This window comes from Strongylocentrotus purpuratus, unplaced genomic scaffold (assembly GCF_000002235.5).
Source record: "Strongylocentrotus purpuratus isolate Spur 01 unplaced genomic scaffold, Spur_5.0 spur5_scaffold_16, whole genome shotgun sequence".
Classification (NCBI taxonomy): Eukaryota; Metazoa; Echinodermata; class Echinoidea; order Camarodonta; family Strongylocentrotidae; genus Strongylocentrotus; species Strongylocentrotus purpuratus.
In genome coordinates this window covers 27,174,622-27,199,827 of record NW_022145601.1, presented here as the reverse complement: position 1 = coordinate 27,199,827, position 25,206 = coordinate 27,174,622, and the positions used below count along the sequence as shown (strand labels likewise).

Here is a 25,206-nt window from a genome sequence, read left to right as displayed (position 1 = left end):
TGCAGAGTCGGCAACATTTTCAAGAGCCGCCAAGCTTCGCTTTTATAACTATTCAATGCAGTTTAATAATGTAGCCCATCGAACTGTACAAAAGGATTTGTAAAGCTCAAAGAAGCGGTTTTGTTGTTGTTGAAATTTTACCATGCATGTCGTAAAATAATTATGCAACGTTTACATCTTTGCTTCATTCTGATAACAACAAGTATAATTATCAATGACTATTTCATTTTGTTTTTCTCGAAAGATTTTACTTTCTCCTGGGAGTCATGGCATGCATGTCTAGTAATACTGGTAAAGAATTATATTTTATTTTGACTGGACGAATGACATTTTAATTAAAAGACAATACTTTAGATTTGTTTAGATTGTACCGTAGCAATCTGTCTTTGTATCCGTGCATGGCTTTATAACCCATGTAATTACAAGAACATGTATATTTCACATTATACTGGTTATTTATGGCCCCAGATATTATGCAAGTTGTCTTGAAATATAATTGGTCCTGCTCTCTCTCTCTCTCTCTCTCTCTCTCATATATCTCTGGAATATAATTCATCATGCATGATATACAAAGCCGTGGCTAATTGATTCATCGACATTGCGTATAGCAGCGGGAAATTTCATCCTCACAATGGTTTTAATGTACAATTTTTCTCTCTAGCGCGCAATAAGAGGTTTTATTTTATAATAGCCCCTTCAATGTACAAGGCACAGCAAGACAGATCAATCACAAGGGTTAGCCATTCACACGGGTTCTAAATACACTATGGGTTGTGGTGCTGAAGTGATTATAGAATGTTTTCAAGGCAGACTATTGTGATTCATGTGAATACTGATGAAAGCAGGGCCTGTGAAAGATATCGGGGAAAAGGTGTGTGTGTGTGTGGGGGGGGGGGGGGGGTAATAAACGTTCCGTTTAACCAAAATGGATTGTGGCCCATGCTTATAAGACTTCGGTAACCTTTAGAAGTACTATACAAATGGGAAAGAATGTTCGGAGTGATATACTTTACATTAATTGAAATGACGATGATACCATTAAAAAATATGTATAACTACATGTACAACGTGGTCACAAACTGAGCTAATAATAGCGAAATTGACAAGATATTAGCGAAAATGTATGGAGCTTCAGTATTATCTAAAATATCTACATTATTCACCACTTCTCGTTGTAACCCCGGGTACACCGCCACACCGAAAGCGGATTTGTACGTTGTTTTTAGTTTTTTTCATTGAAAAGGGGAAACTTAAATGGAAAACAATGAACGCAATATAGCCTTTATTTTATACTTCGCTTAAGAAATCCAGCCATCTGATTGGTCGAAATTGGAGTCGTGATTTTAGCCATTCCCGTAAAGCAACGAAAATTGCCAAAAGTGAGATCCCTCAAAATTCCGGTTACCATGCAAATAGTTAAATTTTGCTGCGATACCCATTGGTTTACGTGTTAGAATGTTCTTTGAGCGAGCGCGGACACCATACAGTGCCTTTTGTTTGCAATTCCTAACCATTCGAAAATTTCAGTCATTTTTCCAGCAAAGATAAACAGACAGTTTCTCAGATTTTCCGTGATGTATTAACCAATCTTTACTCAATAAAAGGATAAGGTAAGAAATTCTTGGTAGATTTGTGTTTGAATTCGGCATATAAAAGAGGTCTGGCTGATTATTTTATAGGCTCTCTGGAACTTGCACATCTTGCCATGACCCCTCGGCGCGCCTGGGTAAGCGCGTTCTCTTGAGCCCATAAAACAGCCAGGCCTCTCGAAGCAGTCGATACATGTATCTCTATAATAATGCAATGCATGGTGGTCTACAGCGTAGCTTTAGAATAATCACAATATTGTGACTGTATAATATTTTCGTTTTATTAGGAACATCGTTCCAACTTCCCCTTCGCCCTCTTCCCCTATGGTGATAACCTTAAAGTAATCAGGGATGGAAAGAAATATCCAACTAGAGACTCGCATACAAAATCGATGATCAAGATGTGACTATTCCACAGTCACTGTCATGCTTTCCACTGACATGTCCCTGTACCTACCTTTTAGCAGATGACGCTATGCATCTTGACATAAAATAATTGAGGCAAATATTTGGAAACATTTTATACGGCTGTCAACGTCTGCTCAAATTCACATCAGGGTTTCTTATGGAATTGAACTCTGAAGAGGTCATCACGACAAGCCCTACTTCACCATGAATCTCTTATAATATAGCCTACCTCAAAGGCTAAGGGAGTGTTTTTTCAACCGAGACATGGAAATTGTTAGGAGTGATAAAGCTTCCCAGGGGCGCCGGAGCGTATTTCAAAGAGGGGGAAGGGTGGCACCAAAAAAGGGGCACTTTCTGAATAAAAAGGAGCATACACAAAGGGTACCTCAAAGCAAAAACAAAAAAAAACAATTTTGTAAGCATTGTAATTAATACATTATGAGGGAGAATCTTCAAGATTTTCTCTTTACTGCCTCAGCACCATACTCTTTGCTGTTGTGTTACTGATGACGATGGTGATTACAATAATAATATTTTTTTAATAATAAAGGGGTCATATTATGTCCGTCGTATGTTCCTTTCCCTTTTTCATGTGTTTCTGTTGATTTGTCTCTTTCTTTCTTTTCATTATCTATTCGAAAGTCTTCTTATAGCTATATGGCTGGTAACAAGGCATCGTTACCACTCGTACCATGACCCTCTATGAAACCTTTGATCATCTTCAACGAGATTGTTGTCCATTGTGCCAGCCAGTTATCTTGAAAACACCTTGTTGGTAGAAATCTTTTCACATACCAACACTTCATACAGGCTTAAAGGATGTTCAATGACATGCGTGGAAAAAAAAAAGATTCTACCATATGATTTCAGTAACACCATCTCTTACGTTCTTTTATTATTATAGCAACCACCTGTTTCATTTCAATTGAATTGAATTTAATTGAATTATGAGCAATAGATATAAATGTACATTTCGGAGCAATCTTGTCTTTCATGGCTTTAAATCTCTTTTTGTTTCCCCCAATACTCTCCTCTCCCCATCCCCTCTCCCCATCCCCTCTCTTTTTTCACCCCTCTCTCTCTCCTTATATTACCCCATTTTCCTCACTCTCCTCTCCCTCTTTCCGAACCTCACATTGCTAGTGTCTTTGGTAAGCCGACAGTCATACAATTAGTTTTGTTCGTTGTATTATCATTTTGCATCTACACAGGAACCTCATTATGACGAAATGGAGCCATTAGAAAATATAATCATGAACATATTAATTATGGTGGCAGCATATAAAATACCAGGTAGCAGTCATAATACATCATTGTCATACATAAATTATAGAGTATACATCCAATTTCCCAAATTAGATCTATCGCGTATAACGAGAAGAGAGATAATATTTCAACCAAGGAGAGCATGAACAAACCTTAATAGTTGAAATCTAAATAGAGGAGAAATCACATTCATAATGATTGGACTTCCATTAGAACGATATTACAGCAAACCTGCAGAATATAAAGCTCTCCCTCTGTTCTTGTTTGTTTGTTTGTTTTAATGTATAGACACGCCTTCATCAGAAGATTACCAATAGGCTAATTACCAATACAGATGTCATTATTCGTGTTTTCGTAGTTTTTTAAAATTAACTAATGAATAAACTCATTCATTTATTCGTTTATTTATTATTATTTTAAAAAGAAACTTAACAACAAAACAAACGATAATAACTAGAATAATGACGATACCTTGGTCATTAGTTACTTTTTAGTCACGATTTCCGGTTTGTAAACGTTTTATATAAATTATGTATCATATATAATAAACGAAACGTGGACAATAAGCAATAAGGAGGAAGAGATATAGAAAATAAATGTAGAGAAGTAGAAGAAACATACAGAGGAAGAGATAAAAAGAGAGAGAGAGAGAGAGAATAAAAGAGAAAGGGATATAGGGAGAGAGCGCGCGAGAAGAGGAGAGAGAGAGAGAGAGAGAGAGAGAGAGGTACAAAGAGAAATGTGATTTGTATTGTATTCAAATAAAGTGTTTATACTACCAGCACTATGAACATGACAGACAATGAAAGCGGACAAAATATACAGTTCCTCAGGTAGACAAAGGAACATCCCTTCACTGCTATTATGTAAAAAGGTGAATATGCATGTGACACCTGTTCTACACATGTTGACATAATAGCAGTGAAGGGATGTTTCTTTGTCTACCTGAGGAACTGTATATTTTGTCCGCTTTCTTTGTAAGTCATGTTCATAGTGCAGGAAGAGTATAGCAGCTGTCACTTGATATTATTTTAGTCATTTTTGTATACAAAAGAGAACGTGACGAAGCGAGCATAAATTATGGATCCATACAACCATAGTTACATGTGCAAACAAACATTCTGTGCGCCATTCATTTCACATAAAAAAATCTGAAATTTCATGGACCGGAATTCATTACATGTACATTTACATTAAATTCCCTGACTGTTGTCAAAATCGAATTTAAGATAACTAATTTATACTAAAGAAAATGGAAAAAGAAGAAACCCGCCTCTTTTAAAAAAGGAAGAGAAATTAAATAGGTAACTTTTGAGAGTATACAACACCTGTAATGTAGGAAATACGTTTTTAAAAGTGACTACCTCTTTATATCTTTAGAGTCATTCCTCGCCTTTTTAAATAAGAAAAGTAAAACAAAATGTTCATTCTCCCCCCCCCCTAAAAAAAAGTATTATTCTTCCCAATCGTTGAATGTTCTTGTATTATAGAGACTCTTTAAGGTGTTGAATATTACCTTTAAGAAAAAGACGAACTAGCATGCATTAGGCCTACTAAGCATTGATATGATTTTAAAAAATAGGCTCGTAACCGCTTTTTGTTGTTGTGGCTTTTGTAGTGAAACGAGAGTACCCCCTCTTATGTTACTAACTTTGCAAGAGCAAATTGTATTTATATTTTGTTTTTGTTAATTATATAATAGGCCTAAAGTCAAAGTTTTGATTTGTATTTATATTATTTCATGCCCGGGATTTTATGTTCACCTTCTCTCTCTCGGAGAGGAAGGAAAGGAAAAATGTAGTGTAGCACTGCACAGTAAATGTATTGAGTCTCGCACCCTGTTCTTGGTCGACTCCTAAATTATTGCCCACACCATCGATCGAACGGAAGCTGTGAAATTCACTGAATCAATATTTGAGCCAGAAAAAAAGAAACAGCGCCATCTAATCATCATTGCCAGGCGGATCAATGTAATCTTTTTCATACAGCCTAAAAACCCAACAACAACAACCACAAATCTTAGCTGCAATTTTATTTTAACTTTTAAACCCCAGCGCATGCAGCACTAATCTACGTCGTGTCTAATGAAGTTGTTGTTCGAGTAAGGTATGCCAACTAGAAATTGGAAAAATGTTTGCCAGAGATGACAATGCTGAGAGACGTTCGTTATTGGAAAAACACAACGGAGGAGTAAAAAATCAACATGAAGGAGTCGGTACAGGAACCAAATCTGAGAATGTTGATGTTGTGGGAGGGTCGCTGGACCCGGCGAGTTTGGGTGCGGCTGCCGGTAGTGATGGCGGCAGTGGCTCAGCCGTGGCCGTGCCAACTATGGGACCCCCGAGCGATCGTGCTCTTGCTGGCAAATCTGTGCTTGTAGACGAAGCTTCAGATTTAGTTATCCATTCTTCTCGGTTGACTGCAGCATTGTATGGTTCACAACGTCCCGATAGGTTAGGTCGAAATCTTTGGTTATACTGTGGGAAGTGATAGAGTCTAATGGGTGCAGAAAATTCATTTTGTGATCATTCAATTCAATTCATAACTTTACTTTCTTTGTTCTAACTTTAAGTTTTAACAGCATTACCATTTGATCGATCACTCACTTGTCATACTTGTACATGTAGTCTAGTTGTAGTAGACTACTGCAAGGTCTAAATTTGAACTAAACCGACTATTTACTGTTAATCTCAAAGTAAAAAGTTATTAAATCAATCAATCATTCATTCATCCATTTAGCCGGTTACACATGAAATCATTCAGTCATGCATTAATTCATTCATTAAGAAATTACAGCATAGAAATTAGAATTTGATCTAGCCTAACTTTTATTTTTAGGTCTTATACTATAGGCCTAGTATATAACATATTTAGATTTATAATTTAAATTTGACACGACCTTTCCATTTTGTGTCTAGAGGTGGATCAAGTTCATTTTATTCATTTGTTACAAAAAAGTTACAAATTAGAGTCTATATCAATGTAGGTCTTGAATCTACATGTAGACCCTAGTCTACATTAATTAAAGGTATAGACCAGTTTTGGAATGCCCCCCTCTTAAAAAATGAAATGGAAGCTCTTATTACCAATCATAAGAAAGAATATGATTTTACGTGATGATACAAATTTTGCCAGAAAAACACCTACTAGATCTATTATTGATATGTTTGGTAAATTATCATATCGAGCTAGCCTGCATAGAAATTGCGAATGCACTTTTTTGAAAATTTAGGTTGAAGTATTACCATCTAAACCTCTGAAGGCAATATTTAAACAATATTGAATGGATATTTTGCACCCAAAACCCTTGAGCCGCAATTTTACCGCTACAGGTCTATTGTACAGTGTATATCTTTAAAGGCCTTGTGTAAAAGTTTATGTCCAATAATTATTATCTTTTTAATAGGAACATGCATACTTATCTTTCTGATAAATATTAAAATTAAAGGTTATTGCACTATTGAGTATTTTTGTAATAAATATACAATATTTTCTCATAAACTATTCAGTGATGGGCTCAGGTTAATTTATATCATATCATTCTCAATTTAGGAGCCCCTGAAGAAAATTGTATTCTAGGAAACTAATGTCCTTACCCCCTTCTCCTTTTACCCACTACAATAGTCTTATTACTTGTAAGTTAAAAATAATGTACAATATTACTTATTAAAGTCCTTTAAAGCATAAATGCACATGTACATATAAATGACTCATTTATAAACATAAATATTGTATACTCATAACATTTGAAGGTTGTAATATACATGTAGAGGCATAGTATGGTTGGGTAAGGTATTGGCTGTGGGATGGAACTACATGTACATGTAGTCCAATCATGTTTTTAGCATTCCAAGCCCACATAATTCATTATTGAGTGCTTCAATCATGTACAAGAGTAAATCAATCATCCATATCATACACAAAAGAATTCCATAAATCTTTTCCTCAGAATTGGACATACTTGAGTAGATCCAGTTATTTTGTATGTGTTTGTCAAAACTATGAGAATCCAAACTGAGCTGATCTCAAATGGATTCAGTGGGTTGCTGGCAAGATACATGTAGCTCCAGCAACATTGGAAATGTAATTTATTGACCAAAGTAGGAAAAGCCTGGCTACTCAAATGAAGACACTTCAGTTTTTTTCCACATTAAAAAAAATATCTCAGTCTGTGTTTGACTGAATATAATCCTGTTGAAAAATAAATATGGAAATTGGTTGAAATAGCATGTACATTGCACATATAGGTACTGGTAGTTGAAAAAACTTCATGGTTTGAATGATGGATTTTTTTTTTTTTTAATCCATGCTCATGCATTTAATCCCTTCTTTAAACTAGATCTTTATGTACATGTGTAGCTCAGAAGGATGCTAAATTTCAGATACTAACAATTTATACCTTAAGTATTCAATTGTTTCAGGTACTACAATGTAGCTGGAATTTTTTTTTTTTAAAGCAAAGTAAAATAAAACCAGAAAAAAGACATGTATTTGAATGCTTTTTGTAAAAAATTCAAAACTTGTATCAGACTGATATTTACACAATGTAAATTTGAAGAATGTGAAATTTGTGTAGCAATTTGCATTCTTTATACATGTAAGTACTCAGTTTACAAATCAAGGTGCCAAGTGCCACAGAATCTGTGTATCAATACTTAATTCAAATTCTAACAGTACTATTATATTAATAGTGTTATCCAGTCTTTAATTATCCATGACTCTAAATTAAGAGAGGTACCCTAATACTACAGCTGCAATGGATGGAATACTTGTTTTTAATTATTAATGGTACACAAAGACTTGTGGCTTGATTGCTATCAGAAATGTAAAATGTGATTAAAAATTGATGGCATTATTTTAAGAATAAGTACATGTATTTGAAGAAATAATATAGTGTACTGAACATGAATTTAAGAGAATTGTTAGAAGGGGTTTACATTCTGTGAAAAATCTGTGAAAAATCTGTGAATGTATTAAGGTTGTAGCCAATATTTCTTCACTTTTCTGTACTTGCACTGATAACATCACTACACTTCATCTGACCATATTTTTGTTCATTTTTTCTTCTTTCAGGCCGCAACAAAACAGAACTAAAGTACCTCAAAAAGTTCCCTTTCTTAGTTTGGTAAGTATTTACATTACTTAGCAGTTAAAATTTTTAATTGAAGGCAATGGATAGTGGATAATTTTTAATGAACGATATAACTGGTATTGTGTTTTAGTAGTGATTCTCCAAAGAGGAAATAATTAACCAGTCTTATAGATTATTGTATAAAATCTGAAAATAAGACTGTATACTCATTGTTGTAGTGAGATTTAAAAACAAAGTAAATCGAACGATATTAAAATTGTATACTATGTGTATGTTTCCCAAATGTTATTTTATATTTATAAACAGTTGTGTGATCCCCATTTAAAAGGCAAGAAAATATGACAAATAGACTACTTCCAAAGATAGGGTTCAAAGAATACATTTACAGATCAAGTAATAACCTTTCAAGTCATAAGGGAAAGTTGAGTGAAATTCACGATCAAAATCAAAATCCATCAAAATCCATTGCTAACATTTCAGTTATTTCTTGTGAAGATCGTTCATAAAATGAGATTAACTTCAAATACATTTTTCCCCACAGAATCATAATCCATTGAAATCCAATTAAAATACACATATGTGATATGATTTTGTCCACATACTCTGGCTTTGTAATTAGATAGATAAGGCTATCTCATGAGACCTTTACATAATGAAAGCCTAATCAATCTGTTGGGTTGACCTCTCTTAGCTATTATGTAACCATTGTATAATTAGAAAAAAAACGGAAATTGCTTTTAAATTATTTCTCTTCACATGTAGCGCAGGTTGCATTTCTGTGAATGTCATTTTTTTTAAATCCACCCTTTACTATCCTGGTATAATCTCCTTAAAATCATATCGTACATGTATACCGTAAGCAATTTTGTTGTTGTTGTTGAAATTTAAAGATACATTAAGTTTTAGTAATGGTCATGTAATTCCATTGTAAAAGAGTCTACCGTACACAAGTTATCATGAGTGGTTGATCTTGTTGTGAATAGCAATAAGTGTCTCTGGTTAAAATAATCATAACAATACTGATTTTATTACATCTTGTGAAGATCTTAAGGAATGAAAACTACATGTACTGTACACAGTGCATATCGTTGTAGGTATATTCATGTATAGGACTTCACTAATAAACATGTATGACATCAAAAACAATGTTTGGTCAAGAATTATAGAAGTTTTCTTTTCTTTTCATGTTTTGAATATGAAGACAATTTAATACAAGCCTACAGTAAGACTTACATGGCATAGTGTATGTGGTACAGTTTTACATTGTGGCAGATGAATTGATACATTGGGGCTGGCATTGCTCTGTACAGAACAACATAACAACAAACAAACATTGTAAATACATGTATGTAGCAATCTAACCTATTGTCTATGGGAGCCATTCGGTCCCTGTGTAAAGTCAGTAATCAATGGGTTGAGTAAAGGAGCTCAGTGACTAGTAATCATAAAGTAAAAATTGCTGGTACTCCAGATGAATGGAAGGACATGGACAGGCATGTACATGTAAAGTATACTGGTAGTATACCAGTACTTGTAATATACATGTATGTAATATAAACATGCACATCTTTAAAGTGGCCTGATAGTAAGTGACCATAATGGCATAAAACAAATGATTTATGACGTACATGTACAGTATCTGTCATTCTGTCTTTCTTAAAGCCCCATAAATTTCACCAAAGTTTTTTTTCTATCTTGTTCTCATATGTACAGGTTTGTATGTGTCAATATCACTTATCTGTTTAAAGGTACAGTTGAATTCTTGACGTGTGATAAAATCACCATAGAGACTATCTACATGTAGATATAAGTTCTTGGAAAGGTTGATTATAATTGATAGGAAAAATTGTGTTTTGTGGGGTTTTGGAATCATCAAAATGATCAAACATGGACTTACAGTAATCTTGCTGAAAACTGCACACAGATATACATGTACATGTTTATGCAAGAATACTTACACATGTGACATCAGAAATTTAGGCTTAACTTTTGATAGAACTAATATGATGGCAGTATAGCAAGGGTTACACATTAGCTTTCATGAACATTTACTAGAGTCATACTGATATTTCCATAATGTGGTCCATCTTTATTCACATTATGTACATGATGTAAATAGTATTTGTTTGGTTGTGATCATGCTGTGCTGATATGTATCCCTCATTCTTGTCTCTCACTTGACAGTACCGATATGCTACAGAACAAGACTGGCTCCTCCTCGTCTTGGGTGCTGTAGCGGCCCTAGCCAATGGATCAGCATGGCCTATCCTATACCTATTCCTGGGACTCATGCTCGATGATTTTATTATGTTCAACACAGCCAATGTAACGCTAACAGACTTTGATAATGCAACCATGCACACTACAAGAACGTTATTACAATTTCCTAGTGGTGCTAATGAAGATGTTCTTATAGTGTCAGATACATTTGAGCAGGGCGTTCAGGAGTCTTGTATACGTTTTGCCTTGGTTGGTCTGTCTGTTATGATCTCGTCATACATCCAGGTAAGTTCAGTGAACAATCCATGGGTTCTTTCAGAGTTGCCATACAAAGTATCTCTTAAAATAAATGGATTTTAACTTTAAACTGCATTTTTAAGACTTGTGTTTGGAGGAGTATCCAAATTGAATTACAACTGTATATGTACATAGGTACAGTATGTGTATGTTTGAACCCATTTTAAGTCAGAAGCGTATCCATTCCTTAGAGACAGTGTTGACTCATTTTTGTCAAGGTGTGTTTGTTTATAATCAGACTATATTGACTCAAGTCCTGATATAAAATGGCAATGGGCCTAGATGAATGATTAGTACACAGATAAGCAGCCGCCCACATCCTACGTACAGCTATACATCTCAAAAGGGTCTTGTGAGGAACAATCTATTAAAACACAAGCATATGGGTGCTTGTGAAATAGAGGTCATGCCAACTTCTTTTCAGTCTACCCTACTCACATAGGTTTGCTAAAAGAGCATAGTTATGTTATACCAAAAATTAACTTGGTCTACATATTATAAAGTCGAGGTCAATAAAGGTACTTAGTCCTAGATTTTCTGTCGTTCAGAACTTCAGATTATTTATGAAGGCCAACCTTCACCAAAGTCAAGTAGACCAAGCTTAAAACCAGCATAGTTCACACTATGGATTTCCATATAAGTTATTAGTCTCTTACTGTAGATGCAATAAGACATCAAAGGCATGCGTTAACTGGACTTCTATTTTTCACACAATTTTAGTGATACATCAGATGTGTTCAATTTGTTCTCATCATCCAAAATGACTTCCAAAATTGCAGAATACACTCAGAGATAAAGAAGGGCTGTTAGTGGACTGGACATGTATCCATGGTTTCTCTTTTCTAACCTAAATTTCCTTGTAGAGTCTTGGTTAATTCAGTGTTGGCATTTACATGTATAATAATAATATTCTGTGTTAATCAAGAAAATTTGATTTTAGTCTCTGATTTAAAAAACAATATAAAGCCATTAAAACCGCTGCTTTAAACCAGAGTAAGATTTTCTTTTGTGGCTGACCATGGACGGTTTAGCTACAAAAAAGAAGATATTTTTAATATACCTGTTTATGAAAATTCACATGTTAACAAGTAGAGATGGAATCATTGTGAGTATCGCTCACTGTTCATGATAAAGTGTAGCTTTTCATAGCGTTTGCTTGATTGCGAACATGAAACTTTAAAAGTTGATTTCAAATTTATTGGTAGAAGAATAATGTATAAGAAATGGTTTGATAAGTAACTTTTCAATATTAATAACACATCTGTCAACCATGTACCCTACACATGTACATCCCAGGGCTTCACAATTACATTTTAGATGGGGTCCAGATTGAACTTTTTGTGTATTTTGTTTTGTATAGCGCCTTGAATAAGTTATTAGATAAGTGCGCTTTATAAGTATTTATTATTATTATTATTATTATCAGGGAAAAAATTTAATATTCATTTTTCGGGGGCTACTTTTCAACTTTGCCTGCATAAAAAATAACATTCTTAAATTTGTTTTGCATTGAACTCTATGCAAATTTTCAGGGGCTCTTTTCTGATTTTCGGGGGGCTCTTTTGGGCATTTCAGGGGCTATTTCGCCCTGAGCCTCCGTTTATTTTTTTCACTGGTTATTATTATTATTATTATTATAATGTGTCTTGGGTCCCCATTAGCTAATGTTCAAGCCTTGCTACATGTACATTCATTTTTTGTTTGTTCATTAAGTGTTACAATAAAGTTGATCCTGTATTTGTGTGTTTTATATTAGACTGCATCATTTGGACTGACGGGGGAACGGCAGACTAACCGTCTCAGGAAGGCATTCTTTCATGCTATCCTGCATCAGGAAATCAGCTGGTTTGATTTTCATCAGACAGGAGAAATCACCTCAAAGCTTTCAGAGTAAGATCAAATCAAACAATCACTCTTAAAGTTTAGCAAAAAACATGCAAAAAATTTCCTAGAACTCATCTCTTCTAAACATACAACACTTTTCCATCTTGGAACTGTGAAAGATACTTAAAGGACAAGTCCACTAAAAAATAACTTACCGTACTTTCAATAAAAGAAGAAAAATCAGACAAACCAATCAAAAAAAGTTTGAGCAAAATGGGATAACTAATAAGAAAGTTATGAATTTTTGAAAAAGTATGTAAAACTATGGAACAATGAAAATCATAACACAAATTGCCAAGATGGTTATCAGTTTGTGACGTCATGTTCTCACTATTTATCAATTGCTCTATATGGTTTAATCGCATTAATTTCTCTTTTTATTCCCCAAAATTTGATTTCCCCATGCCTTTGCCCAGGTTATATGATTTGTATCATATTGCGTGCGTGACATTTCACAAAATCTTTTATGAACTTTGGAGAATTTATACTCTTTTCTTAGTATTGTATGTTCATAATTATTGACTTTTATATAAAAAATTTATCAAAATTCACATTTTTCATGATTTAACTGGAAAAAATTACTTATATTAATGCATCCAGACAAAAACATATTACTATTAATCTAACTCGGATGCTGGCATGAAGAAATATGATTCTTTAGGAGAAAATAGGAGATTTATATCATCAATATAAAGAAAATAATTAGTGGATAGTGAGGACATGACGTCACAGACTCATGAGTGAGTTGCCAATTTGTCTAGTGATTTTCAAAGTTTTTAATGTCATTCAAAATTCATAACTTTCTTATTAGTTATTCGATTTTGCTCAGACTTTTTTTGATTGGTTAGTCTGATTATTATGCTTCTATTGAAAGTAAGTTATTTTTGGAGTGGACTTGGGCTTGGCTTTAAGAATCATGAAAGAGTATTTCAAATTCTTTCAGGAGAGAGAGAACAAGGTCAAATCTGGTAAAGAGTGCATCACATATATTTATGTACATCGTATATGACAGACAATAGTGACTGGAGGCTATTCACCCAAACCGCCTTTGTAATTTCTTTTTCATGATTGTTGCAGATTTAGCAGTTTTTACCACAATGAAGCGTTATGAGCCAGTGAGCATTCTGTTAAACAGGTCACAAAGTGATGTTTACTCTTGTCTGTAAACCTCCAAGTGCCAATGACTTACAAACTGTACATGTACAACATACACATATCATGTAGATGTCAGTGGAATTGACAGTAAAAAAATCACTGCCAACATATAAATCTTAAAAATTACATTCTGTGTATAGTTGGAAGAATCTATAGCTGAAATTTATTCAATATCAGTTTTGAGAAAGTTGGGTTGTTCCTGCATTTACTTTTAATGTACATGTACATGTACCATAACTGTGTATTGGTATTAGAAGATTTACTGCATGGTGCATACAAGCACTTATACCACATTTATACTAAGGACCCATCTGGCTTCAGATGTGGGTCCGAGGCCAAACTGATGCTAAACGGTTTTCAGTTTGAAAGCTCCTCCCCGCACAAGGGACAGTCCCATCTGGCCTTCGACCTGCACAAAACAGAGGCGGTTTAATAGTCAATCTAGTGAGGCTCCAGTCTTGGTAAAACCGAGACTGGAGCCTCTGTACATGTATATGAGATATCATAGAGTCATAACAAAACAGGATATAAAACAAAGAGTAATCATAGCCGACCATAGGTATTCCCATAGGATTTTAACACAGAAGACATCTCCTCACTATCTGAATGCCTGTGCCAATCCACAGTGTACATCAAACATCTAGGGCTTCTAGGCTCATATTGGGCTTTATACAAAATGTACATGTACAATTATACATGGAGCTCCTAGAACTAGTACAAGTACTGTATGCATTAATTCAACACACAGCTAAGAGTTCATTTGTTGAAATTAATGCATGGAGTAAAATGGCAATTCTGGACTTACTGGCAGTGTTCATTTCCAGCAATGCATGAAACCAGAGCGGTGTTTCATTTGTTTTTTTAATTTTCATGAATAAAGCAAATATTAAGTAACTAAAAGTCATTATTTCTCAATTTCTTTACCAATCGAAGAGCTGCAGTCCATGACTGTTTTATGATACACATAGGGGGTCTACAAGTCCTTGTTTGTGTCTTTTCTAAAACACACTAATCATTTTCATTTTATTGTCTGCCATCACTGTCACCTGCTGGTAGGGTGCAGATCAAATTCCAATTCCAATTATACATACTCATTACTATTTCCAATTTGATCTGTTGAATACCAACTCATAGATAATTCTGGCTGAAGTGCTGTACATACGTGGGAAATGTGTAGTACACTTGTATCAGTTAACTTAGCTGAAATAATTGAGTGGAATTTCTATTTAAAAAATAGAAGAAAGTATAGATGATGTGTACATGTATGAGAACATGTAAATGTATGAAAATTAAAAAACTTGTACAATTTTGATTTTCATCATTAGTTCAATAACTATTTATAATGATACAAAATGTGAATGTAATGTTAAAGGGTTGCATTCTCTGAACTTTTTCATTTTAAAAATTAACTGTATTTCTTGTAAGAGATATCAAATTGTTTTATCAATACCATGTACAAGAACACATTGATAATGAAATTGATTTTCCATGGTTTGCTCGTTCATTTTAACACATGTACAAATGGTGAACGCCCACTTTACAATCTGTTTAAAACATTACAAGATATTCAAAGTTATCTCCCTCATATTATGATTGGGACATTAATCCAAGAAATCAAAGCTTTGTAGATGTAATTAAAAAGTGCTCTCATTTTCATCTTCTTTTTTATCCTCTTTTGCTCTCTCTCTGTCTCTCTTTGTTATTGCTTTCTCTTGCTCACTTTCCCATCTCTCTTTGTCTCTCTTCATCCTCCTTTCCTGTACATGTATATGTATGTATATGTCTCTCATTTCTAAATGTTTTCCCATTATGTAACTATCACTTATCTTTCCATTTTGACCTCCTACAGTGATGTAGAGAAAGTGAAGTCGGGTTATGGAGAGAATGTAGGCATCTTTCTTCAATTTTTAGGACAAATCATTGCAGGTGAGTTTTTATTAAATCTTTAATTTACATGAAATCTTTAATTTACATGAAATTTTTAAAGACTCTTTGCTTTACAGAAATGAAACTTAATAATTGGTAACATATATTTATCTGGTTATGTTCATTAATCACCATTAACTTCTTCAATTTGACTCTACCTTTTCCCTTTGAAAATTTTTCTTTTTCTTTAAAAAAAACCTTTTTTAAAATATATCAGGAACATCTACAAGATGATAGGTCTATGGACAAATAAACTAATGATTTTATCATTACCGGTATGGTGCTGGTAACAATATTTATAAATGTATGTTTATGCAAGTCAGCACGTACAGTACACCATATGGCATGCTCTTCATGAATTAAATGAATCCTACAAATATCCTGATTTCTATCCCAGGTACATAACCTTAACGTACCGTCTGTCTGTCGTCTCAGAGTCCATCTCTATGACTATCTGTGTTTGAATCATAAGCTAGGATGAAGCCAACAGCTTTTGGTTTGTAGTTTCAATGTGTTTAAATGAACCTTGAATCATTCACACAAGTTTATCATGCACTGTTCTGTCATGCATACATGAACAATTTCATTCTTTTAAAAAAGAGCTACATTCTACAGGTCATATAATTTGAGTAGATGAGCTTGTGTAGTTGTAGGTTTTGTTTTCTCAGCGAGTTATTCATTTTGTACACTGTAGTTACAGTATATCAGGGACAATATTTATTGGCATTGCAGTAAATTTCTTGAAGGCGCCATTGAAATTTTGAAAACAAAACACAAACAAACAGAAACAACACAATAGAACAAACACCACCATTTTGAGTCCAAAGTCTAAGTTGTTTTGGTAAACAGGGTTTACATGGTTGTGGCTATGGTATGAGATTCTTTGAAATTTCTCCTCTAGATATGGTGACATCTCTAATGGTAGAATGATTATTTTGTACAGAAGTTTAAGATTTTGTACTTGTAGTTGAAAAATTGTTATCGATTGTCCCTTGGTATTTAGTTACATTTGTGTTTATTGGGGGAAGGGGAGGGGGTGGTATTACTCTTACACAAAGTTATCTACATCTACAATATGACCAGGTAAACTGTTAACTAATACCTTCAATATAATGTGTCCTTTGAATTAAACCATACTTTAGTGTACCAGCATAATTCTATCTCATTTTAGGTTGAACGGGTGTGGTGTGGCGTCTATGTGTCCTTGTTGTAAGCTAGACATACCAGCCAATACATTAATGTCTAATCAGTTTATAGCATATTGGGTCTAGCATTAAAAGAACTACATTACTGTTTGTGTATGAAATGCTTACACATAGCTACTGTATATGAATACAAGCATTTAGAATAAAGAGTGTGTTGATAACCATAAAATGTGATGTATTTCACCTTATATAAACATTTACATGTATGGCTTTTGTGCCCCCATGTGTACATGTATGCATATATCTGAATAACTGCCAATTTTTGTTAACATTTACCACAAAGTATGGCAAATAATCTCGACATGATTGTACTCTCATACATGTTCACACTGCACATGTACCCCATCAGGGGTAAGCTCAACTAGAACCAGTACTTGTAGCATGTGCATCTTCAAAGATTATGTAATCTTTCATTTTCCAAAATTAAATGAACTGGACAAATATCACTTTTTGGAGTAAAAATAGCAAAGCCTTCTATAAATGCATTGCTTTTGTAATGATTTAATTTTTTTTTGACTGTATACAATACATGCATGTATACCTTGGAATATCACAAATAGCATTTCAAGAATGAAGTGATTACATTCACTATAAAGTTGTAAATATTAAAGAGGCATGTTCCCCGTATTCCAGAGGGCGTTCAAAATACGTACCCGCTGGCGGACGGTGCTAGCTGCCTATTGACACCAACAGAATACGGCTCTTACGCAGATGGCATGTTCCGAATGCCCGGACAATACCGATTATCGCATACATGTGCCGAAGTAATGCCAATCGCAGTTCGGCTCTAAGATTCGGCTGCTGTTTCCGCCCACTTTCGTGACGTCGCGATCGTCAGCGATCAGCTGGCTTGGCGAAGGCAGGCCAGGCCGCGCGTACTTTGATTGACAGCTGTATGCAAATTAGAAGTCGATCTTCGGAACCAAGATGGCGATGACTAGAGCAGCGATAACTACACTGGCGGGAACGTGCCACTTTAAGTGTGCAGAAATGCAGACGTGAAATATGAATATGACATGTTTCATTTTAATTCATATGGATGATATTATTTTAATAAATTTTTCTGTCTTTTTCCATATCAGGTTTCATACTTGCCTTCAGTGTTAGTTGGGAACTAACTATAGTTATCATGGCGGTACTGCCTGTCTTAGTCCTATCCAGTGGCTTTATGGCTCATGTAAGTATTACTTTCTACCTGTACCATACCTTCTTTCAGAAATGATGGCAAACTATCTCAAAAACTACAGCAGCTTTAATAAGAACCATAAAGAGATCCTGTCAGAAGTGAAAATTTAAAAAGATGAATCATATATCAATGGAAAGCTTATACGCCATAGATTACATTGACTTCAATTATGTGCTATTTTAATGTCTGTCGGATGAGTAAGAGTTCTCTGAAAACTAGAAATCTAAAGCTTTGACAATCAGAAGTTGTTGACTTGATGTCATCTCATGTGGAGTCTGCATATTCACAATAACTTTGCACGGCTCATTGCCTCAGCCATATAGGTGAGCCGATCGGGTCCACATGTTACCCGGTATGTTATATGTTTGCATTCCATGTTCATTAAGCTTTCCATTGATATAAGGTTGTATTTTCATCGGATAGGGTCTTTAAATGAATGACAGGTCACAATTTGTTAGAAGAGAACCAAGCATTTATTGAGAAGAGTAGCCACCTAACCTCCACCTCTGCCTGGGTATGTATCTCATCTGCTGAGAGACAGACAGACCCATCTCATTTTACGCAATTAACTTTATTCTGACTTTATGAATTCTTTATTCAGCACACAATATGTAAAATGAACATTGAAGAAACTTTGATTCTGTTTACATTTGTGATGACTCATTTATGGTTCACCATTGGTTTTTATTTACACTTTGGATTTAATTTCTTTGAGTGCATCGTGGAGGTAGTCTGAGATTAACATCATAAGTGCATGTCTTGAAGTCATTGAGAGTTGCTTAGTGCTGTAAACCCCCATAAATCAATAAAGATAAAGACATGTTACCAATGAAAACATGAATGCTGTAAAATGAAGCAAAGTCTGATGTTGTAGTATTAGATATAGGGTTGTTTTGGCTACAATGGCCCTTACTCTAAATAAAATCTAAACACATTGCTAGGCTTAAGCTTTTGTTCATAATTGGGTTAAGCAAAGAAAGCTAGTCTGAGATCTAAGTGTTCCTTTGTTGAATCTTAATTAGTAGAACACAGACCATTGTATTTTGTACTTGTGTGCTCTTGTTAGCCAGTACAAATGATGAAATGGTTTTCATAAGTAACCCTTGTTAGCAAGTTTTGAATTAAGTGCTATTCGCACATGTTAAATTTCAAGTCAAATTTGTGTGTAAGCAAGTTTTTGTGCATTGCAGCCCGTTGACAGAAAATGTATACCATGTAAAAATGGAGATGGAATGGCATATCAGCCACATTCCTGTTCTATTTTTTGTGCTGGTTGGTAGGATTATGGCACATGCAGTTATGGGACTTTTTGGTTTTCAATCAATAGATCTGATGACTTAGGTTAATGGCTCCTCCTGCTAACGTGATAACGTTTTTTTTAAATTATTTTTAGTAAATCATAACAATTGTATGCCATTTGATTTGGTTAAGACTAACAGAATATAATCAAAATTAAACAAAATAATATACAAAACCACATTCATGTACTCTGAAAAGCACTATAATGACAAGATAGTTTATTCCTTAATTTATCCAATGCCCTTCTCTTAGATACATACATACATACATACATATTGGTATTTATTGAGCGCCTTTACATGAACATGCTCAAGGCGCTTTACATTTTAAAATACAAACACAATAGTTATATACTCTCCAAGTGCATTACACTCCAAAAAAAAGATGACAATTACAAAGAAAACAAATGGGTTTTTAAATGTTTCTTAAATAATGCGACTGAGGTGCAAGAACGAATGCTTAAAGGGAGACTATTCCAAATAGTGGGACCAGAAAAAATTATATTTTGTTGACCCTTCTTTGAATTGATGCGGGGGATTTGCAGAAGAAGGGGGTCTGACCTTGAACGTAATGGATATCTTGATTGCTGGATGGGACAAAACAGACTAGAAATATAGGATGGGATAAGGTTATACATGGATTTATAAACAAATAGTGAAACTTTATAGATTATTCTCTTATGAACAGGTAACCAGTGTAGTTGTTTTAACAAGGGAGACACATGATCATATTTTCTTGCATTTGAAATAATACGGGCTGCACGATTCTGGATTCGTTGAAGTCTATCGATATCAGAAACATTTATATTAATCAAGAGGGAATTGGCATTATCTAGACGGCTTAAAACAAGAGAGCGAATAGCATGATGGCATGCCTCATCAGTTAGCATCCTTCTGACCCTAGATATGTTATATAAATGAAAATTTAAAGACTTACATAGTGAAGTAACCTGTTGAGACATGGTCAAAGAAGAGTCAAGAACAACACCAAGAGTTCTGACTGATTCAGAGGGCTCAACAAAAGCATCGCCAAGTAACAAATGAACATGATCAGGTAAATAATGTCTAAGTCTAGAAGAAATAATTAAAAGAGACTCTGTTTTTTGTTCATTCATGAGTAATTTGTTCTTTATCATCCATACATTAACTTCACTAACACATTTCTCTATCAATAATATTGCATTCTGGAAACTACTTGAAGATTTGGGGTTAAATGAATAATACAACTGAACATCGTCAGCATATAAATGAAATTCAACACCGTTATTCCTCAAGATATCACCAAGTGGTCTCAAGTACATCGTAAATAATAGAGGCCCCAATACAGAACCTTGAGGAACACCATATTTCAAACTAAGTTTATGAGACAAATGATTACCAATGGATACTGCAAATGATCGACCCTCTAAGTATGATTGAAACCAGTCGAGTACGGTACCAGACAAAAAGAAATCTGAGTGCAAGCGACGCAACAACACTGAATGATCAATGGTATCGAAGGCAGACTTCAAGTCAAGCATGACCATTATTACACCTTCTCTCTTATCAATTGCTAAGAGAAGATCATGCTTGACTCGGAGTAATGCCGACTCTGTACTATGATTTGCTTTATATGCAGATTGTAACACTTCATGCAGATCACAACGGTCCAGATGTTTAACTAACTGTTTCGATACAATAGTCTCGAGCACTTTAGAAAGAAATGCAAGATTAGACACAGGTCTATAGTTTGCCAAAACTAGAGAGTCCAAAGTTGATTTCTTGAGACAGGGTGATATAATAGCGTCTTTAAACTTGTCAGGGAACACAGTACTCCTCAAAGATGAATTAATTAATGAAACAAATGGGGAAACCAATACTTCAATATTGTCCTTAACAAGCCACGTTGGCATTGGGTCCAGAGAACAAAATTTATTCGCTGATTTAGAAATAATCATTTTAATATCTGATGGAGAGACATCAACAAACGTGGAGAAACCAGTCTCACATTGATGTTTATCCATGGACTGAACGATACCAGAAGTTTGAAGACCCTGCTCCCTTTCATCTAGAACAGTCCTAATCTTAGAGATTTTATCATCAAAAAACCCTGCAAATTTGTTTGCTAGATCTGTCTGATCATCACAATAAGGGAGGACCTTCTTAGATGAACCAAGAAGTAAATGTAAAGTAGCATACATAGTTTTACAGTTAGCTTCAAGCAGCAGATTAGTAAAATAGCTACTCTTTGATTTTACTATAGCAGCGTTAAGTTCATCCTTATGACAAACAAAAATGTCACGATCAGCTCTTAGATTTGATTTTCTCCATTTCCTTTCAGATTTCCTCTTCTTTCTCTTGAGCAAGTGGATATTATCATCATACCACGGTCCACATGGTCTATCTCTTTTCATCCGAACAGAAACCGGACAATGTCGATCAAGAACATCACAGATAGCCTTGTTGATGAATTCAACCTGTTCATTAACATCACCACATTGTGATATACTCTGTAAAACCGCAACAAGTTCATTACCAAAACTCTCTTGATTGATCAAGCGATAGTTCCTTGACGTAATAAGAGTTCTCTTAGCATCCGACTTCTGTAGATTTAAGTCACAGCTAATGACATAGTGGTCTGATATGCCTTTATCAAGAACCATACAGTTATGCAAGATGTTGTCTGCACAACGCGTAATCACTAAGTCAAGGGTATGTCCATGCTGATGAGTTGGAAGCGTAATATGTTGTTGGAATCCTGAGGCACGGATGAGATCAAGGAACTGCCGGCTGACTGGAAGATCTGGTTGATCCACGTGGACATTGAAGTCACCAACGATAATAGTGTGACCACTAAGCATGGCGCATCTCCCGAAGAACTCATCAATTTCATCAAGAAAAGCTTTCGCAGTGAAGCCATTCACTGCAGATGGAGGTGGTCTATATATAGCAAATATGTGAAGACCCTTACTCTCATCAACCACATGCGCTGACTCAAATGTTACTGATGGAGAGTCCGATTTCATCAGTCTCAAGTTCAGATGTGTCTTATGCAAAATCCCAATGCCACCATGAGGATCATTACCACGTGCAATGTTCATGAAGGAGTATCCAGAAGGTTTAAGTTCTTGAATGACTACTGGGTCATCCTCAGACAACCATGTCTCTGTAATGACTAAGATATCCACATCTTCATCAATAGTATAGTCATAGATTCCTACAGTTTTGTTGCGAATAGATCGAGTGTTCAAAAGGTGCATGGACACGTTTGTGCTCAAATCCACAGTCTTGATATACTGGAGATTGTTAGTGTTGACTCCCCTCTGACCACGTAGGGTCACCTGATGACTCTGCTGAGATGGCATTATCCCAATATTCCTTTGTTTCCTCTGTCCACCCCTTGTCCCTCGTTGCCTTGCTTGAATGCCGAACTCTCTGATGTTACTCCATGTATCTTCATTCACCACCCCCCTGTTTCTTGATGTTCTGTATATAAGTCTATCAAGATTATGATCAATAGTCACTAGGGGTAGATGTGACCAGGCAGGATTAGACAGTAGGAGAGAGGACCGGTCATACTTGATGCACAGTCTCTGTTGACTCGCTGATGCACTCGGGTTTTTCGACGAATGATCACCATATTCTGGTCCAGGATTTGGATTTATGTCACCGGATACTAACAAACACAGTTGAAATGTTGCCGTAGAATTACAGTAATATAATATTCTACACTTTGAATACTTTGAATACTTACATTCACTCGACTTACCTATACTCTCTGTACCAGTCCTCTTCACAGGTTCACGCATTTGTGAACATGTACTTGAATCACATACAGACAGTATAAGTATCACACAAAAGCACAAGTGAAGTGTATCCATTGTATTGTACATACAGCCCTTACAGCTGAGTGAACATGAATAGTGAAAGTTGTCTACACTAGACTGTACACTATAACATGGACAAAATGGCCTGCTCAATACAGGTAGCACAAATGGTACACAAAATGTTACATCAAATATCTAAATAAATACAGCATATTACCGCACAGAACCGGCTCTAAAATATCCCTGCACATAATACAACAAGATAGTATGCATTATATCCACACAAGTACAGAAATCCAATAAAAATAACATGCAACTTGGAGAGCAATAACAAACACGTCAGCCTGTTAGGCGACATACACATACAGATAGAGGTTAAGAACTATTTTAATAATTCTAGGTGGTCAGGTCAGACTTCAAGACTTCTCATGAGCTTAAAGTTACTTCTTTGAATGTGGCAGAAAATGAAGAAAAAACTAACTTGTTGAAATAGAATCACACTCCTGGACCGGTGTATCCATTTGTGAGATATGATCCAGGCAACTCTCAGGACTATGTCTGTGTCCGTATGTATGAGATACTGAATATATACTTTTCAAAACATTTAGACTCCCAAAATGTCCTAGGAAAGGTTTTCTCTTTGTTTTTTCACTTCATGTTGAATATGTTAAAGTGTTTGAATGCAAATCGTTCAGTTGGGTACTTAGTTCATCTAGATGGTAACCCTGATGATGATCACCTGAAGTGCAAGAGACATATCTTATTAATATTTATCCTGTAAGGTAATACTGTTGTATGGCTTTGACAGGTGATATCAGTGATGACCACACAAGAAATGCAGGCATACTCCCAAGCTGGTGGTGTTGCTGAGGAAGTGCTCTCATGTATACGCACCGTGATGGCGTTTGGTGGGCAGAAGAAGGAGCTGGAAAGGTGAGCTCAAACATCCTACATTATATTCCTTAATCATTAGGGACTTTAAGATTCGTGTGGACTGATACATCTGACGTCCATTCAAGGCAGTGCATTAAAAGGACGTCGTTCGTAGCAATCCACGTCGTTGTGCAAATCTAAAAGTCCCTATTATAAGCATCTGACACGACTACAGGGGGGGGGGGGGGGGGGTTGTACCTTTATTTAAAGGTGATCTTACAATATGTGAATGTGTTGAGAGAAAAGGGTAACTTAAATGAATGAGCAATTTAGATCGTGAAGCAGTTATGATGCAATAATGCTACATTATCATGCTATAAGCAATGAGGTTACAGTCTTTTCTGCACTCATTAAGTGATCATGAAATATAATAATGATAATAATATGTCTTGTTTAGGTAGGGTAGCCTCATCAGTATTATTACTGTTCTCCCTGAGTGCCCTACAACCGTATTATTACCCTGGTTTTAGCTGAACTATCATGATAAAGTGCTCGAGCACTCAAGGAATTTCTTCCTACCAGGTACCTATTTGCTACACCTAGGTGGAGAGTTGCAAACTTACATTAATATCTTGCCAAAGATCATTAGTGCCACAGTGGGACTAGAACCACCAACCAACGTATTCACCAGACCACAAAACAAAATATGAATTTGGTACATAGAGCTAAATTATTTTTGTCCTCATATTTGCCTGCTTCTCTTAAGGTTTGCAGCAGCTTTAATCATAAATACATATATAGTACTAGAAATTAAAATCAAGGAAATGTGACGAAATGGATTTGGAGTTCCCTAGAAGTGTTCATGGTCCTTGTGAGTTGTTTGAGGACTAGTATGTATTCTATCTTGGTCCTTGTGAGTTGTTTGAGGACTAGTATGTATTCTATCTTGGTCCTTGTGAGTTGTTTGAGGACTAGTATGTATTCTATCTTGGTCCTTGTGA

General features: G+C 35.2%; 1 protein-coding gene across 3 annotated transcripts in view; it reads left to right on the top strand.

Annotated features, from left to right (window-relative positions):
* LOC115924608 (ATP-dependent translocase ABCB1-like) overlaps positions 1 to 25,206 on the top strand; it is a 62,290-nt gene that overhangs the window by 21,886 nt on the left and 15,198 nt on the right. The window contains exons 1-7 of one of the 3 annotated variants that reach the window (XM_030987186.1): positions 5,320 to 5,716; positions 8,337 to 8,388; positions 10,540 to 10,860; positions 12,629 to 12,762; positions 15,761 to 15,837; positions 18,125 to 18,219; positions 24,141 to 24,265. In XM_030987186.1, the coding sequence (XP_030843046.1) occupies positions 5,394 to 5,716; positions 8,337 to 8,388; positions 10,540 to 10,860; positions 12,629 to 12,762; positions 15,761 to 15,837; positions 18,125 to 18,219; positions 24,141 to 24,265 (1,127 nt within the window). In that variant the 5' untranslated portion in view covers positions 5,320 to 5,393. Of the gene's footprint in view, positions 1 to 5,319; positions 5,717 to 8,336; positions 8,389 to 9,980; positions 10,069 to 10,539; positions 10,861 to 12,628; positions 12,763 to 15,760; positions 15,838 to 18,124; positions 18,220 to 24,140; positions 24,266 to 25,206 lie in introns of those variants that run through there. The other 2 variants (XM_030987187.1, XM_030987188.1) reach the window with 2 other exon arrangements.